The 18,646-nt window shown below is 46.9% G+C and overlaps 1 protein-coding gene across 1 annotated transcript; it reads right to left on the bottom strand.

Annotated features, from left to right (window-relative positions):
* Positions 1-7,403: 7,403 nt before the first annotated feature.
* LOC100357425 (histone H2A-Bbd type 1) lies at positions 7,404-7,982 on the bottom strand. The gene has a single exon (XM_002719820.3). It carries the CDS (start codon positions 7,871-7,873, stop codon positions 7,517-7,519), a length of 357 nt encoding a protein of 118 aa, XP_002719866.1. The 5' UTR covers positions 7,874-7,982; the 3' UTR covers positions 7,404-7,516.
* Positions 7,983-18,646: the final 10,664 nt, after the last annotated feature.

Raw genomic sequence — 18,646 nt, 5'->3', positions numbered from 1 at the left:
GGTTCAAGTCCAAGCTGCTTCACTTTTGATCCAGCTCCCTGAAAATGTGCCGTGGAAAGCAGCAGAAGATGGTCTAAGTGCTTGGACCCCTGCCACCCATGTGGGAGACCCAGATGGCATTCCAGGCTCCTGGCTTTGGCCTGGCACCCTGGCCATCGCAGCCACTTGGGGGCCGAACCAGTAGAATAAAGACTCTCTCTCTCTCTCTCTCTCTCTCTCTCTCTCTCCCCCTCCCCACCCCCTCTCCCTCTCCCTCTCCTTCTCCCTCTTCCTTCCTCTGTAATTCTGCCTTTCAAATTAATAAAATAAATGTATTTTTAGAAACCATTAGTAATTTATGATGCCAGAAAACTGGCCATCCTTCCAAGTGATTTATGTTTCAAAATGCAAACTTATTTAATGAATTTATTTAAGGAATACTATAACATTGGCTAAGTTATGACTTGATTTCAGTGGATAGCAATAGAAGAAGAGTGGAAAAATCACTGGATGTGAACTCTCAGCTTGATTTGTGTGTGTCCGTGGCTTAGGGCCCAGGTTGAGCAATTTCAATTCTGACAGGTCAGAGAAGAACTCTGAGCTTTTTGTGAGCTTACTTTTTTTTTGTAAAGATTTATTTTATTTATTTGAAAGACAGAGTTACAGAGAGAAGTAGATACAAAGAGACAGGTCTTCCACTGGCTGTTTCACTCCACAGATGACTGTAATGGCCAGAGCTGAGCTGATCCATAGCCAGGAGCCAGGAGCTTCCCTCAGGTCTCCAACATGGGTGCAGTGGCCCAAGAACTTGGTCCATCTTCTACTGTGTTCCCAGGCCATAGCAGAGAGCTGGATCTGAAGTGGAGCAGCCAGGATATAAACCGGAGCCCATAAGGATGCTGGCACTGCAAGCTGGGGCCTTAACCCGCTGCACCACAGCGCCCGCCCCTTTGTGGGCTTATATCTCCTTTCCTGAGAGTGGCAGCGAGAAGATGCACAAGGAACAACCACTGGACCCCAGTGAGGGTGGAACCACAGGAGATCTCTGCCTCTGTGTCCCTGGCAGTGGTCAGACACACACACACAGACATCTACATCCATCCACAAACAGCCACATCTAATCGTGCCCCAAGTTGCTTATATGGGTTTACAGACAGCAGTGGCCTGGAGCCAGTTACATAACAGACTTACAAGCAGTGAGCCAAGCAAGTTGGCCTGCTGGTTACCATGACATTGGTTGCCATAGAGGCACATGCATAAGGAGGCATAATAGCACCAGAACATGTTAACTTCACCTTCCCAACCCTCCACCCCTTCAAGTTTCCCTGCTTCTCAACCAACATGCACATTATCTTCCATAAAGGTGCCTGTGTGAGGAGTATACATTGAGTTTGAAATGTTACATCCAAAGGCCACAACAATACAAGTAGGGACTACACTAACCTTGACTGTGTCTTGTTATATCACTCCCAAACTAAAGTCCTGGCATGAGTTCAAGTGGGATTTCATAACCACATCCAGTGTGGTCAGTGGTTGGGACTACCTTCCAAGGCAGCCCAGCTGCGAAGCTGATAAGTAACTTGGTGTTTACGCAACAAGTCAAATCTGTTGACCACTGTTGCAGAGATGTTCATTCCACCAGGATGCTTGTGGCCATCAGGCGGTATTCATCTGACTGGGACAAAAGTCCAAGAAAGTCTATTTGTCATCTCAGAGCGGTGACTCCAGATGACTCAGCAAAATGGAAATGGAAATAACTGCGTTCAAATCTGTAAGGGAGCCACAGGTTAATATTACGTTATATTAAGTCACGACGTAATGCGGCACCGTGTCATTGTTGCAAGGCTGAGTGAACAGAGGCGCCGATTGTTTGGGGTTCAACCCCAAGCACAGGACCATCCACCACTATTCCCCACAACTGGGTGGACTCAAAGCCTTGAATAACACTGAAGGCTCAGCACTGGCCTCACCACCAGACCACTCAACCGTAACAACTGCCAGGTGGCCTCTGGTGCTGGCTGGAGCTCAAAGGGTGACGACCCTCTTTCCAGAGCAGGGATGGGACTTTCTTTTGTCCCCACCTCCCTTCAGCTGTGCTGTCTTCTCTTTGCCTCTCGCCAGCTATTCTTGGGCCCCAGCAGCTTTAGCATCGTCCTGCCTCACTGTGTGCTTTCTGGGCTTTGGATTTCATCTCTCAGGGAGTCCCCGCCCTTCGCTTCTTGAAGAACAGAGGGTCTGGGCTCTCCTCCCCGCAGACACTCTAATGGTACACCCTGCTGCTTTTCCTATCAGAGTGCTCAGCTTCCCTGCGGCCTTAGGCCTTCCCCTGGTCTGTTCGCGCCATCGCCATTGCAGCCACAGTTCACTCCCCACCATGGGGAAAGAGTATGGACCAGCTGATGCGCACTTTGTCTACAACCCCAGACTCCCAGTTGGCACTGCCATGGCAGTCCCTGGGGGGCCTGTTCAGCCCTGTGCCCAGTGCCAGGGTCAGTCTGGTCCACAGCACTTGCGTAGCAGAGCAGCATCGCACTGCCAGGCTGAGACCATTCTGTAAGTCTGGGTATTTAATCTTGGGTATCTTAAAGGGGCCGTGCCATGGATCCATCACAGGGACAGGGTCAGTAGGGCCTGTGGAGGATGGGATACACATCCCTGCCACCCACTAATTCTTCAAGGGGCCTGGAACTTACAACCAATGGTAGTGGGATTGCTGCTGTAGCTGCTGCTGTGTTCTTCCCACCCTTTCCCTAGAACGGGAGCATGTGGAGTGCAAGGCCTTGGGCTGGAGGTTATCTTGGCTACTCTCAGTGTTGCTGTCTTTTTCCATTTCTGCCTTGAGGTGCATTGCAAGCTCTGCTTTTCAGATCTCTTCCTGCAACTCATCTTTCTCCTCTACCCAGAGAGCAGTGGAGAAGGACCCACCCGATAGCATCAGCTATTATATAGGAATCCCTCTGAGCTATTTTTGACTTCTCTAAGGCAGCCTGCAGGCTCTATTCCTGTGTCGCAGCCTGTGGTATTGCTTCCTGTCCACAAGGCAGCTGGGAAGACCCATCCTGCTGCAAGGGATGACTGTCACCCAACCTAGGGCAGAAACTTGCTTGTAAGTGTTTTATTTGGGGTGAGAGGAGGCAGAGATCCTTTAGACTGTTGGAAAATGGCTAGGTCCTAGAAGAGAATTGGCAGTATGTATATGGGAGAAGGAAGAAATGACCCAAGTTGAATCCTGGTGGGGTGCATGGGTGCAGGTTGCAGCTAGTCCACAAAGGAAATTAGGATGTGCATTGGTAGAAGGTGCAACTGGGCTATGGGAGGAACTGGTGGCAAGTATTTGGAGAGAATATCAAGGGTAGGAGACATCTCAGCAGGATGTACAAAGCTGGAGTGTAGAGCAAGTCTAACAGAAGACTCAGCAGTGCATCCATAAGTGGAGGAGGATACTGCTGCCTAGCAGAAGCACCCAGGGAAGTTCACCAGTGGAGGTTTGAGGCAGTTAAAGGGAGAACTCAGCAGGAGGTGCATAGCTGGAATGTACAGTGAATGCAGCAGACAATTTGAAAGGAAGTGCATGCGTGAGTCGGGCTGCCACTGTGGGGAGCAGGGACTCAATGTGAGATGAAAAGATGGAGAGGGTAGCCAGTCAAGGGGAGAGTCTCACATGAGGTACATGGCTAGAGTGAACAGCAAGCCTAGGGAAGGATTGTCGGGGGTTCAGGGATGGAGAGAAGGCTCAGTGTAGGAGAAAACCTGGAAGGTGGTATCTGAGTTCCACGTGCCTCCAGCTTAGGGCAGGCTAAAGGAAATGCATTGAAGAAGCGCAAAGGTAATGTAGATGGGGAAGTATGGCAGAAAGTCCATGAGTTCATCCTATGAAAAGCCCAGAGAGGACCCAGAAGGAACATCATGGTAGATAACATAGAACATCATGGCACATAGCATAGAACACTGGGGTGGGTGTGGTAAGTGAGGTATGGGTGGTGAGCAGAGCCATGAGAAAATTGCAGCAGACACACGGTCTGATGGGACAGGTGCAAGAAGAATGGAAACTGAGAGTTGGTATTTAGGGTCCTCTTCAGGGATCTGACTTTGCCCCAACATTGGAGTGAGTGACCGGATCTTGTTGAGCAGTGTATAGACCAGTACAGGTATTGTTGAACTCGAGTGACAAATGTGAGCTGCATGCTAGTCATGTGAAGTGGGATCACATACTAGTTCACAGTTAAATTGAGCAACATCACAATAGCGGCAAAACCAGAAAGTGCTGGCCCACACCAAAGGTAGTGTGAGAAGTATTCCACTGTACTATTTCATTAAATGTGAAGAGTGATTATCTGAAAATTGTGAGTGGAAATTAATTCATGGTGAAAGCAATAAAGACAAGCATCTGTAGTAGTTTTGGAAGTTCCTATAAATAAGTGGAGGGAATCAGACATGAAACACAATCAAAAGGGATGAGGACTGTGGCAAACCAGATGCTAGTCTTTTTTAAAATTATATTTTCATTTTATTTGGAGGATAAGATGACAGAGAGAGAGAGAGAGAGAGAGAGAGAGAGAGAGATTGATTTTCCATCCATGGCTGACTCCACTAAATGCCCATGGTTGCTAGGGCCATGTCAAGATCCAGGAACTCAATCCATGGCTCCTTTATGGATGGCAGGGACCCAGGGATTTGAGCTATCAGCTGCTGCCTCGCAGATGCACTGGAACTGGAAGTGTAGCAAGCACTCAAACTTGGGTATTCTGATGTGGGATGCAGATATTCTGAGGGGCATAGTAAACACTGGGTCAGTATTTTGGTCTCAATGAGAAAACATCTTGTCATCCTGAGCTGTCACTATGTCTATGCCCATATAGTTAATTTATCAAGAAAAAAAGAAATCCACGTATTCAGGTAAAAATGCTGGATTTTTAAATGTCACCTACTCATTGATTTTCTTTAAAATGCCTACATAGGTGTGGCAAACCTGTGTGATATCCAGATTAGGTGTGTGAGCTATCGTTTTGTAATCTGTGCATTAGAAAATAATGTATTTATGGGGAGCAAAAGGATTCCTCATTCCACAGTCCTCTTTTAGGCTCTACCAGCCCTTTCTAAAGAGTCGGACTGTCTCCCTCTTTCCATTCAACAAGATCTCTCACATGCGAGGGAGGGTGAACCTGGGCTTTCAAAATGCCTCTCTTCTCAAAGGATTCTGGTTGTGAGAGAACAGCCTAGTGGTCAGGCATCTCATTCATGCCAACACTGCCTGACTTTATCTTCCAAATTACCTGGTGGGCTCATTTCTTCTCACACATGATATTTTCTGCTGTGGTGACCCGTGCTGGAACTGGCCCACCCTGGCAGAATTTGTGATCACAGACCTGGCTGGAAGCCACTCCCTCCTCAGCCTCTGTGCTTGCTCACCTGGGTCTTAGCTTCCTCTCTGCCAGTAGAACTCAGATCATCAATGTTGCTCAGTCCACAGGGCCCAGCCTGAAGGGAATCCTTCCTCACAATCCCCCCCACCAACTCCACCTGAGTGTGGGTGGATAATGCCTTCCAAGGCCCGTGATTCTCTCTCTGCATCTTGAGTGTAGCAGATTGTGCAGGGTGCTGGATGCTTCGCTAGTTATGGCCCTATATCCCTCTGAATACCGCAAGGACAGCTGAACCCGATGGTTAAAGTAACAGCAGTGTCTCTGTGCTAATCCACCCATGCTCTCTGACGCTGCAGAGGGCTTGGCCACGGGGCCTTATTCAGCTCAACTTCTGAATCCACCTCAGCTCTCAGAGTCTGAAAGAGGCGAGGAAGCCTGGTTTCGGGCAGGAGTCACCAGGACCATATGTGCTGACAACTGCATGGACTGTATGGTGACCGTCTGAGCACACAAAAACCCCGTGTTTGACAAGGTTCACCCACCTATTCTGGCTTCTCCCATGATGTAATAATTCCTTGGATATGTCTTCTTGATTGACAGGTATAAGCAAACTAAATGGTTTACAGCATCAGAGAATTCTGGAAGCAACACGTCAGGATGTGAGCATAGTTGTTAATTCCCTGTCGTTTCCATCCTAGAGGCACTCAGTTTTCATTGAAGGATGCTGCAATGTGAGTCCTCATGTCCAGGGAACACAGATGCTTCACTTCTGAGAGAGGAGGGGTGCAGTGCCCCTGCCAGCATGGGGTCACCGGTACCTGCAGTTTCTGGGAGAGCCCTGATTGCTCCTCAGATGGACAGGAGAGGAGCTCGGTAAGGCTGGGAGTGCCGAGTGTAGCAATCACAAATGTGTGTGGTGGAAACCTTAACAATAGGGCCAGGGTTGCCCAATTTATACACCAGGAAACCTGAGTAGGGGAAGAGGTGAAGGCCCAGGACCACGCGCCCAGAAATGGTGAACTGGGATCTCGAATGCAGGTCCCCTGACCCACTGTGGGAGGCAATGGAGCAGGCTCTGCCCAGCCCCGTGTGGAAGGACAGAGGCAGCAGGGGGTGGTCATCATGGATGCAAGGAACAGTGGAAACCTCGAGTGAGGATGCACAGGCAAGGGGTCAGATGGCTACAACACTTGACGTGACAGCGATCTGTAACTTGAAACTGCCTATGAGAGTGTTCTGACCATTGTGTGCACTTTGAGTCCATCAGCAGGGACTTCTCCAAGCAGGTAGTCAGCCCCTGGTTAGTCTATCTTCTCTGACATCCATGCTCAGAGAAGTAGTTATGTTTATAGTAGAAAACAATTAAAAACAAGTCAACGTAGAAATTCTTCATTTCCATTAAGAACTGATTGAACTACACGTCTTAGGCAGAGAAAGCTTTTACATATGATTACTATTTGATTTATCAGAGTTCATGAGCGGGCAGAAGGATAGAGTCCACAAAGCATAGAAACACTAGCCAGTAATCCCGTCCCTAACTCCTTTTGGAATGAGGCAGGGCATCAATAATAATAAATGGAATCAAGCTGACTATAACCCCTGCTCTGTGTATTTCCTGTGGCTTCCCCATACTCTTTATCTTCATGGGAAGCCCTTGTCCCATTAGGCTCACGTCAACCAGTGTGCCACCCTTCTGCCGGACACCCCTTGCCTTCAGCCTCTGACTTTGACCTCCTCCATCAGAGGGAAGTCTGCACCTCTTCCTGGCCTCCAGCTCCGCCTCGGTTCCCAACAGCACGCAGTGTGCTCCACAGACCAGGGGGCCCCAGGCCAGCTTCCTGGCCTCCCACCACCTTCCCTGCTCAGAACCAGAGAGGCAGTTGGCTCTGCCCTCCACCCCAGCCAGATCCTCCCACCAGGGCCACAGTTCCAGGCCCATCGCCACCACTGGACCGGCTTGTCTGACTCCCCGACTCCAAGTCCCCACGCCGACCGCCCCTTCCACCCTCTGGGTGTTCCACAGGCACCCCCGCTCCGAATAACAGAAAGGGGCCTTCAGAATCCTGGAATCAACTGAACACTTTATTGGCACATGCTGAAGGCGCCCTCCTCCACGGGAGTCTGGGGGCTGGGCAAGGCCCCGGGCGCAGTGCAGCCAGGCGCTGGCTCAGGCCTCACTCTTTCTCCTCGGGTTGGGCCACGTCCTCATCCCGGGGCTTGGGGTCCTCCTCTAGCAGGTCCCTGAGGTGCTCGCTGCTTTCGATCGCCTTCCTCATGTGTTCCGGGGTGATGCGTATCCTGCTGTTCTTGTGGGCCTCCTCGCCAGCCAGCTCCAGGATGTTGGAGGTCAGGTACTCGAGGACCCCCGCCAGGAAAACCGGCGTGGAGGAGCTCAGGCGCTGCGCGTAGCGGTCGTGGTGCAGGTGGCGGTCCACGCGGCTCACGGGAAACTGCAGCTCGGCTCTGGTAGAGCGGGAGACGTTGGGCTTCCTGCGCTTACCGGCTTTCTTGCTGGGTTTCTTCCCGCGCATGATGGTTGCTGGGCTTGGGGTCCCAATCGGCTCAGCTTGATTTTCCTGCTGGCTTGGGCCTCTCCAGATGCCAGTGCTTAGTCCCACCCACCGTGTCCCTCACTGGCTGGGGAGCAGCCTTTGTGACGCCTCAGTCTTTGTGACGTCACAGGGGACCAGTGCGCCCTGATGACGCATAGCCTGCAAATGGCTGTGATGGGAGTCTGTTTGCATGAGCCCACCCCCTGCGTTTGAGAAAGTGCTCACTTTTGGTTTGGCTTTAGCATTCGCCTCCAAAATTATCTCCTGGTGGGAAAATGGCCCTGTCTTCAGGAAACTGGGCCAGGGTGACTGCCTGATGGTAGCCTTAGGTTGCCTTTGAGTTATTTTACATCCCTTTGCAAGTCGCAGGGCACTGACAGACATGAGTCACCTCCAGCAAGAGGCCCACTGTGCTCTCTCACAGAGCAACCAAACAAGGTTTTGCCTCTATGTCCACGCTCATTCAACAACACTGATCAGTTGTATTCTCCATCGAACTGGGCATAGCATGTGCCACTCTCCTTTGGGATAACTATTGTGACGTGTTCATGCCTGTATCACTGCCATGATGTTATCTTTGTGTAGTTGTCATCACCTGTTTCACAGGACACACGGATCAGTGTCCACTTGATTCTCCTGTTCTAGCTGTGTAATCCACAGTGACTGAACGTACTACACGCACATTTGAAACCTGGTTATGTCTTTCTTGCCTCTTCTCTGTGAATCCAGTGCATCAAGAGTACCTTCTTGGCTTTTTTATAATTTTTGTTTTCCTCTCTTCAAATTTAGTGGTCCTTTTTTGTTTTGGTCCTTTTACAGGTAATGTACTACCCATGTTTGAGAACCACGGTTAGGAATTTCGTTGTTATTGTTTTATTTTTCATTTTATTAATGTAAAGTTCTCGTAACAAAATAACCCTTTATAATCATGTCTAGTGTACAATTCAGTGTCTTTTTAGTGTGTTCTCAATGAAATAGTTGTCAGTAATAGATTCCTGAATAGTTTCATCATTCTAAAATGAAAACCCACACTCCGATTTCTTCCCATTCACTTGTCTCTGGTAAACTTTTGTCTACTTCTGCATCTCTGGGCTTGCCTGTGTTAGACATCAATATTAAAGGGACCATAATATGTACAGCATTTTGTATCTGTCTGGTTTCATTTGATGTTTTCAGGGTTCAAGCACATTCTTGTGTTTATTATTACTTTATCTTTTCTAATGACTAGAAAAGAGTCTGTTATATAGATACATTCCAATTTATTAATCCATTCTTCAGTTAATGGAAGTTTGAGATTTTCAACATTTTGGCTATTATCATTGACACTACCAGGATGTTCATGGGCAATCTTTTGTGTGAACACGTGTTTTCAATTGCTTTTTTAAAAACTTTTATTTAGTAAATATAAATTTCCAAAGTACATTTTATGGATTACAAGGGCTCCCCCCTCCTTAACTTCCCTCCCAACCGCACCCCTCCCATCTCCCGCTCCCTCTCCCATTCCATTCACATCAAATTCATTTTCAATTATTTTTATTTATTTTATGATGGCTGCACCCTGCATTCATGGATCACCTGTCATGTCCCCTCCCCCATGATGAATGTTCCCTCCATCCTGTGACACCTGCTAGTACCTCTCCTGAGCTGACTGCATCAATGCACATGTAACAATCTCCCGTAGGATGCAGGGCCTCTCTGCACATGCAGCTCCTGCCATCAGCTTGCCTATTCTAGGTGTCCTCTCTATCCATGTACCTATTTTGGAGTTCTCCTATGGTTTAGGGATGCTCTCTACGCATGACCTTCCTGTCAGACCACAGCTAACCTGGCTGGGCCCTCTGTGTATACATCTCCTGCCCATTCCTTCCCTGGGTGGAAAGCTTTTCTTGCCCGTGCCCCTCCTGATGTCTGCTGTCGAGGGTGGATGCTCTCTCCACCCAGGACTTCCTGTTTAAGTTGCACTAGGCCATCTGTGCCTTCCACATGTAAATCTCTTACAAGCTCCCACTCTAGGCGCTATACTCCCTCTAACTCGTCATTTCCTGCTGGATGAATGAAAATTCCACCATGTGCACTTCCTGTCCATCCCCTAGGCTGACTGCATTCTGTACTGCGGCACTACCTGCCATACTTTCCTTATTCTGGATCTGTCCTCTACGCATGCAGTTCCTACCATCTCTTCCCCTAGTGGGGCTGCATCCTGGATCCATGCATGCTGCCCAAACATCCCTAGGATGGCCACTACCTGTATCCCTGCATTTCCTGCTGGGTTCTTCTCTGGGAGGCCTGCAAGCTCCATTCATGCATACCCTGCTAGTTCTCCCCATGACTGGAAGTCCTGAGACCCATGTGCTTACGGTCGGGTCATCCTGCGAGGTAGCTTCTCCTGAACAATCACCTCCCTCAATGTCCTTCCTGACACTGAGGATCAAGCTTTGGTCTTGGAGTATTTTATACAGGGCTCAAAGAGCTAGGCCATAAACTCTACTTTATTTACCACGGTGTAATTTGCCTGCTTTTTACAGGCCCAGACCCATACTTCATGTGCCTTCCCATTAGCGCTCCCTACTGAGACTTTTCTGTTACCTTAATTGTCACAGTTTGTTAAGTTTCAAGAACTTCCCCTGAAGATTACATCTCTCCCGTATCTTTCCACAGCCCCATATTTCCTGGTCTCTGCATACAACACCCTGCTTTTTCTCTCCTCTCTGAAATCTTCCTGTTCAAACTTTGAGAATCATGTTCTTGTGATATCCCTTTTAACAAACTTGTTCATTTTAAAATATGAGATTTTAACTTTTTAGAAAACCTTGACAATATGTTAACACGACTCAGATGAAGAACTGACTGCACACTGCACTCTGCTGTCTTCACCCCAGTATTAATGCCAGCTTCTAGGACTTTTTAAAAATTACTTATTTTTTATTTTTTACCTGTGTGTGTGTGTGTGTGTGACAGAGAGAGGGAGAGAGAGAGCAAGCGAGCGAGAGTGAGACTACATCTCCCAACCTCTGGTTAACTCTCTAACTGTCTGAAACAGCCAAGTTTGGACCAGGTGAAATCCAGGAACCTGAACCTCAATCTGAATCTCCTAGATGAGTGGTATAATCTTAGGTACGTGAGATATCACCTGCTGCCTCCCAGGGTACACATTAGCAGGAAGCTGGGATGGAGAGTGGAAATGGAACTCAATTCCAGGCACTCTGTTATGGGGTGCAGACCTTTGTAGTGGCAACTTAATTGCTGTTCTTTGTAAACACATCAAAATATTAATCTTGAATCAACATGAAAAGAATGCTTTGATCTTATTTTTGTCTTTCTCATGACTAATACAGTGGATGAACTTCAATGTATCCAATCCTGGTTTGTAATTCTCAATCAAAAGTATAATACCTATTCTGAATGGAAATCCATTTTATCTGAGATCTTATCAGACTCATCCAGGAATGTGTAGACGTGGAAGACATCGTGAAACTGGAAACATTCTCAGGTATGCTGCAAGAAGAACATGTCAGGAGGTAGTTGGCTTCTATTCAAGATGCCGAAACAGGAAACCTAAGGTCCCCACATCGGGTTCTTAACCTCACCATTTTTGTTGTCTGTCTTTTCTGCATTCTCCTCTCCTCTTCTAGTCTCCCCAACATCATTCCTACTATCCATCTGATCGTCCATATGGCAGCCACTGCCTTCCAAAATGACTCTCCTTGTCTTCCCACCTCCCTTATACATACAAGTTGGTGCCCTTCTGATACTTCCTATCTCCTCAAGGATATCAAAACATATAGCACATTTTGATCAAAACCCATGTTGTGCACTCACTTTCCCTTGGAGTTTACAGCATAGCTACGCTTTCTTGTTATGTTTCAGATAGAAAAACACTGCTTTAAGTATTATTGAAAAACGAGACTTTCCTCAATGTCCCTCTGAGCTTAATATCTAGATTTCAGAATGAAGCCCCTTCAATATCTATGCTTTTCACAAAAGGGAATCTGTCTTCAACATGACACTACCTGAGCCCCTTTCATAGCCCTGACTATCTACAATGACTCCTAATTCATCACAAATCCCAATATTCATAATGTTATTGTGAGCAAACAATACATTCTCCTTGGCTTGTTAAATGTCTTTTGCTAATACACAATAATGCATAGTATTGGGTATCTATCTCTTTTACACAGCTAATGGCATATATATTTCCACTAACAACCTTTACAAAAGTAGAAATAGAAGTCCCTCCCCGTGCCCTGGACCTCCTCTTCTCACAGCCAGGTATGTCCTACAACATACAGTGCTTCACACCTAATCCTGAAGGCATCTCAACCTACTACTTCCACAAACAGAGCTCTCAACAACAGTGGCCACCTGACCCCCTTTTGCGCCTAAGATTGTGCACATTTGAGACAAAACTCTTCCTCCCCTAGAGAGGATTGTGAGTGTAAGACCTCACTGGCCTTGGAAGTATCCCTAGGCAATTAGGGTACCTGGCACTTTTTCTACAGAAGTCCCATGGTTTTGCACCCTGAGGGCTCATCTGATTGTCCCTGTAGGCTCTTAGTTCTTCCACCAAATGCAGCATGACAATAAACTGAACAGCTCCATAGGGCTCAGGACTAAAGACCTTTTGTGCAGATCTAGTGTCAATTGGCCACATATCAGGAAAGCAAAGAAGAAGTGAGAAATATGGGGAAGGAGGAGAGGGAGTTCCTTGTAATGCTTTGTTTATATTATTTTTTCACTACATCCATTAAAACATGATTTGCTACCAAGTCTCCACAACGTAACTTTTAAAACCGTGCAATATCTTATCAACAAGCAGAGGTATACTCAAGGAAGAAAACTCAGGATATAGAAATATGTAACCTGTTCACAGTATGGGGTGTGCCCATACAACTCTATCCAAACATGTCCCCACACTCACCACTCCCCCACCCACCCATACTCCCATATGTGCTCACCATCACAACCATAACTGTTTTTAAAATTGGTATTATCCATTGAAGTATTTTTATTTGTAATATCTTACCATTGTCCAATGTCAATCATTAACCTTAAATCACTCACCCTGCTCCCTCCCCTAGTACCTAGGGACCCCAGGCGTCCCTCTTCCCAACACATTAATATTGTTCTGCTCGACAAACTTTCCCAGACTCTTCTGGCCCCTTCTGTTTCCACCTTCTTGACTGTGTCTTCTGCCTAACTCTTCACGTATTTCTAAGTTATCTTTCTCCTGCATGGGCACACACACATTTATCATGCCCTACCTCTTCTTCACTTTGGATACATCCATCATCCCTCTTTTTCTCTGGAAAGCTCTGCCTAACTCTGCCTCAAGCTGAAAACCACCTAAGCTAAGTGATTTGCTGGGTATGAAGTGTCTAAATGAGAATTTCATGGTCAGAATTCCATTTCAAATAGAAGCACCAAATGTTTGCTGATATATGCTTTTATTTTATCTCCATTCTCAAAAGTCACATAGCATGCTACTTTTTTTACCCTTATGATTATGACATAAAATAATCTTGGGGGGCCTCAATAAAAGTATTTTATATTTTAAACAATGGGACTTTTTAAACCTTATTCATTAACATGTCATTGTATAAAGGACAATGTGGAAAAAGGAAACCTAAGCTCAGATGTCAATACAGACCCTTTTGAGGAAGCAGGGGCCCTGGACTCAAGGGCCAACAGTGTGTAATGCTGAGCAGTGGAGTCTTGGGGGATGGAGGACTTGATACTGCACATAATGTTGGTTACTGTCTAGCACAAGTCATGGGAACATCACTGGTAATGGCAGGCAGGCAGCTGATTCAGCCCAGTGGGTGGACGTGCATTCCTTGTTTGAGTCCTGGAGGGTCAAGGAGGGTCACGACACAGATGGTAAAGGCATGGATTTACAGTGTATTTGGGCATGTTCTCCAAGAGAGGCAGGATCAGAGCCAGCAACTCAGGCATCAAAGCATTCCCAACTCTAGGGATGACTGGCATGGAACTGGAGCTCAGGCCAAACAAAACACGGTAAGAGGAAGGGGAGCCCAAGACAGAAGACCTAGTGGTGGTGGAGGCGGGGCTCAGGTCAGGAGATGTAAGTGGGGAGGAGAAGCTCTGACCACATTTCCCGTGCTGAAGAAGGGAGATTGTGCCAGGAGATGAGGATGAGGAGGTATTCATGCAGGTGGCATCACCAGGATGGGAAGCAAGACGTAAGCTCTCCGGGTCAGGAGAGTTTGAGGAACTCTGGAAGACTTGCTTCCAAAGGTGGACCAGGAAGAGCAGCAGGATTCAGGGCATCCAGCCCAGGTAGGGAAAGGGTTCCTGTTGAGCACCGCTCTTCCCTGGATGCTTTGGCTAGGGAGGACCAGGCCTGTGTGGGGTTGTGGTGTGGTGGGCAGGGCTGTACGAGTGGGGCAGCTTCTGAGGCAGGATTTGCCTGTGAGCCATGGTTTCAGACAGTAAAGCACAGCCTAGCAGTACGAGTGTGCAGAGCAGGGCCAGACTGTCTGGCTCTCGCGGGCAGGTCCTGGATGGGATGCTGCCCCTTAGTAGAAGTCTGGGAATGATGGCTATCGCTGACATTAGACCTTGGGAGCTCAGGGAAGCAGATGTTACCTTGGAGGATTGTGTCTGGACAGGCTCTTCCTGGTGCATCTGCTTCTCGCCACATGTTTTTTCTCTGAGTTCATGGTCTGGGTGGCTTGTCTCCTGAACACACTAACACCTCTCGTGGGTTTTCTCATAGCAGCTTTGATTGCATGTTCTTGATGTTCTGATCCTTTCTTGACACCAGCACTTGCTGTCTGCCCAGGCACATTAGCAGGAGGTAGATCCGAAGCAGAGCAGCTGAGTCTCAACCCGGCACTCTGATTTGAGACGCCGTTGTTGCAGGGGGCAGCTTCACCTGCTGCTCCACAACGACAGCCCCTGTTCAGTTTCTTCAGCCTGACCCCGACTATCTCCGTAATCTATTTATCACTTTAGACTATTTTCTCTGAGCCAGATAGAACCTGTGTATTAAGTAATACCCGGCATGCTTGCTTTCCCTATTCCAGTCACTTTAACCTCACAGCTGTATATCATAACCTTGACAACTTTCTTTAGGAACTTTAGTTCATTAGTATTCATACTGTAGCTTTTGGCTTAGATCCTGTATCCTTTATTTTTTATTTATTTATTTATTTATTTATTTTGACAGGCAGAGTGGACAGTGAGAGAGAGAGAAAGGTCTTCCTTTTGCCGTTGGTTCACCCTCCAATGGCAGCCGCGGCTGGCGCGCAGCGGCCGGCGCGCTGCGGCTGGCGCACCACGCTGATCCGAAGGTAGGAGCCTGGTGCTTCTCCTGGTCTCCCATGTGGGTGCAGGGCCCAAGCACTTGGGCCATCCTCCACTGCACTCCCGGGCCATGGCAGAGAGCTGGCTTAGAAGAGGGGCAACCGGGACAGAATCTGGCGCCCCGACCGGGACTAGAACCTGGTGTGCCGGCGCCGCTAGGTGGAGGATTAGCCTATTGAGCCACGGCGCCGGCCTGATCCTGTATCCTTTAATAAGCAGTTTACTATCACCAAAACTAGGTTTTGCGACTTTAATGTATGTTACTATAAGCTGGTCCATGTTTATTCCACACAGTGCTTACCAGGGCTCTCTGCATTGGCTCAAAGCATCAATTTGTCTTGCAGAAATCAATTGAGCACACAGCATACACTTTGAAGGATCAGCACAGGAAGCGGAACATGTCAGAAACCCTGCCCATGTGTGCCTCTTATGTGAGAATGCTTGCAGTAGTAGAAAGGCCCATTTTCCTTATCCCCACAAGTAAAAATTGAACTGTGAAATAATGACATCACATCACAGAGTGTGGAGTCCGATCTTAGAAGCCCCATACTAACCAATCAGAGTTTGTAATCTGTGAATATGTATTCAGTAGACTAAGGTAAGATTTAGCACTCTTTATGTAATTTAAAATGGTATCTACTAATTTACCTCTATAAGTTATAATACAAAATGAAATAATTTCAAGGTTCCAAGGCAGGGCATTTGGCACAGTAATAAGACACTGCTTGGGTACGTACATCAAGTGATAGAGTGTGCAAGTTAGAGTCCTGGCTCTGGTTTTGATTACAGCTTCCTACTAATGTGTACCCTGGGGGTAGCAGATGATGGGTCAAGTGACTGGGTCTTTGCCACTCACGTAAGAGGCCCGGATTGGGTGCCAGGCTCCTGGCTTCGGCCTGGCCGAGCCTTGTCTATTACGGATATTTGAGGAGTGAACCAGAAGAGGGGAGTTAGCATTCTCTCACCATTAAAAATAAGTACATGAAAAAAGTAAAATAATATGCAGTTCACCACTGTTATTAAGTCCCCAGTAAAGAAACTTCTACAATAGTTTATGTGCTGCCGAAGTGACCACAAAAGCTCTACAATAGAAAACGGTAAAATCTAAGGATGCTGACCTTAAGAAATTTCCAGTTTGCTAGAGAGACTAGACAGACAGAATTGAAATTAAATAGAAATTTAGGAAAATAATGAGAAACGCCCAGGAACATTTATCCTTTTGGGATGGCTGTTTTGTTTAGTGGTTTTGTTTTGTGGTTTTGTTTAGTGGTTAAGAGAACTTTTAAGCTGCTCACATCCTATGTCAGAGTATCTGGGTTCAATAATGAGCTCAAGCTGCTGACCCCTGCTTCTTGCTACTGCAGACCCTGGGATGCATCGTCAAGCAGCTGAGTCCCAGCCACACGTGTGAGAGGCCCCGATTGAGTTCCTGGATCCTGGTTTTGCTACAAGTTCGGGGCCATTGCAAGCACTTGGGGATTGAACCAGTGGATAGGCGAGATCTCTCTCTCTCTCTCTCTCTCTCTCTCTCTCTCTCCTTTCAAAATTAATTAATACACCTAAAAAACTGTTCTTTTAAAACCTACTTTTGAAGTTTAGTTTCTCAGACTAATCTTTGCAACTTACTGATTCTGAAAGCTGCTCATATTTTGGAATTGCATTACCTAACATTCCCACCAGAAACGACAAAAAAGTTATTTCAGTAACTGGCTGAAAAGAAAAAAAGGACAGGTAAGATGTAGGAGCGGTGTTACGCTAGCCCTTCAGAATTATAAGAACCTACATTTTAAAACCGGGGTTGGATGTGAGAGCAGCTGTTGAGACGCCACTTTGGACGCCACATCCATATTGGATTGCTGGAAGCTAAAGACCTAGCTTTGATTCGCATTCCAGAATCTGTCAATGAAAACCCTGAGTGGAAGCACATTATGGTCAAGTCCTGGAAACACTGCCACCTACATGGCGCCCAGGATGGAGTTCTGGGCTCCTGGCTCCCACCTTGTCCAGCCCCTGCTGTTATCAGCATCTGGGAAGGGAACCGGTGGAGAGAAAAATCTTTTCTGTCTCTATCTCTCTGCCTTTCAACTAAAATGAGAATCAATAATAAATTAAAATGTATGCTTTCAAAACTAGGTTTAGTGGGCCGGAGTTGTGGCTTTGTGGGTTAATTTGCCATCTGTGATGCTGGCATCCCATATGGGTGCCAATTTGAGTTCCGGGTGCTCCAATTCGGAATCAGCTCCCTGCTGATGGTCCCAGGAAAGCAGTGGAAGATGCTCCAAGTCATTCGACTGCTGTATCCAAGAGCAAGACCCAGATGGAAATAAGGCTCCTGGATTCTGCCTGGCCAAGCCCTGGCCATTGGGGCAATTTAGGGTGTGAACCAGTGGATGGAAGGAATCTCTCTCTCTCCTTCTCTGTGAAACACTTACTTTCAAATAAATAAATCTTTTTTAAAAGTAAAGTCAGCTTTTATACAACGGGTAGGCAATTTTTAAGGGCCGAGCAAATATAAAAAAGCTATCACATATCGATGGCCTTTAGTGAAATTTTATTTTGTCATTTCATTTTAATGCCTAAGACACATTCATGATTGGGCAGTACTGCAGGAAGTAGGCAGTGACAGCCTTTAAAGAGCCATTACAGCAGGGGTGGAATGCCACAGTGGTTGGGGGCAAGAGCTCCGTTCCATGGGCAACCTGCGTGGCCCTCTGCACTATATAGTATTTTAAATATTTGGAAACATAAGTACAACCTTTTTGAGTTAGTCACCTTGATGATTTCTTTAAGCATCTTATTCGAATATTTTCCAAATGTGCTTATTTCACTAGTTGTCATGCTTTTTGTGGTTTTGCTAGCTACAGAAGTCTAATATCACAAAGCTGTATTCCAATGGCAGGTTTCCTCAGTGACTTAAACCTCTATATCATGACATTTCTGTGATTTCCTTACTCAGTTGCTAGACATTATTAACTCCAGCCACCTCCACTTTTCTCCTCATGCTCAAGTGCACACTTCTGTGATAACAGTCCCAGCTCCAATATCCAAAATAGTGAGTCATCCCTTTGTTGAAAAAAATTGATTTATTTGCAATTCAGAGTTACAGAGAAAGAGGGACACAGACATCCCCCCCCCCATATCGAGAGAGAGAGAGAGAGAGAGAGGGAGAGAGAAAATTTTCCATCTGCTGGTATATTCCCCAAATGGTCACTACTGCCAAAGCTGGGCCAGGCCAAATCCAGGAGCCAGAAACTTTATCCAAGTCTCTCACTTGGGTGACAGGGGTATAAATACTTGGGCCATCATCTGTTGATTTTCTCAGGCCACTAGCAGGTACCTGGATCAGAAATGGAGCAGCTGGGAATCAAACTGGAGCCCATATGGGATGCTGTTGTTATAGGCCGCAGCTTTACTTGCTAGGCCACA

The sequence above is a fragment of the Oryctolagus cuniculus genome, chromosome X, assembly GCF_964237555.1.
Source record: "Oryctolagus cuniculus chromosome X, mOryCun1.1, whole genome shotgun sequence".
In the NCBI taxonomy this organism is placed as follows: Eukaryota; Metazoa; Chordata; class Mammalia; order Lagomorpha; family Leporidae; genus Oryctolagus; species Oryctolagus cuniculus.
This window is presented reverse-complemented; position numbering and strand designations above follow the sequence as displayed.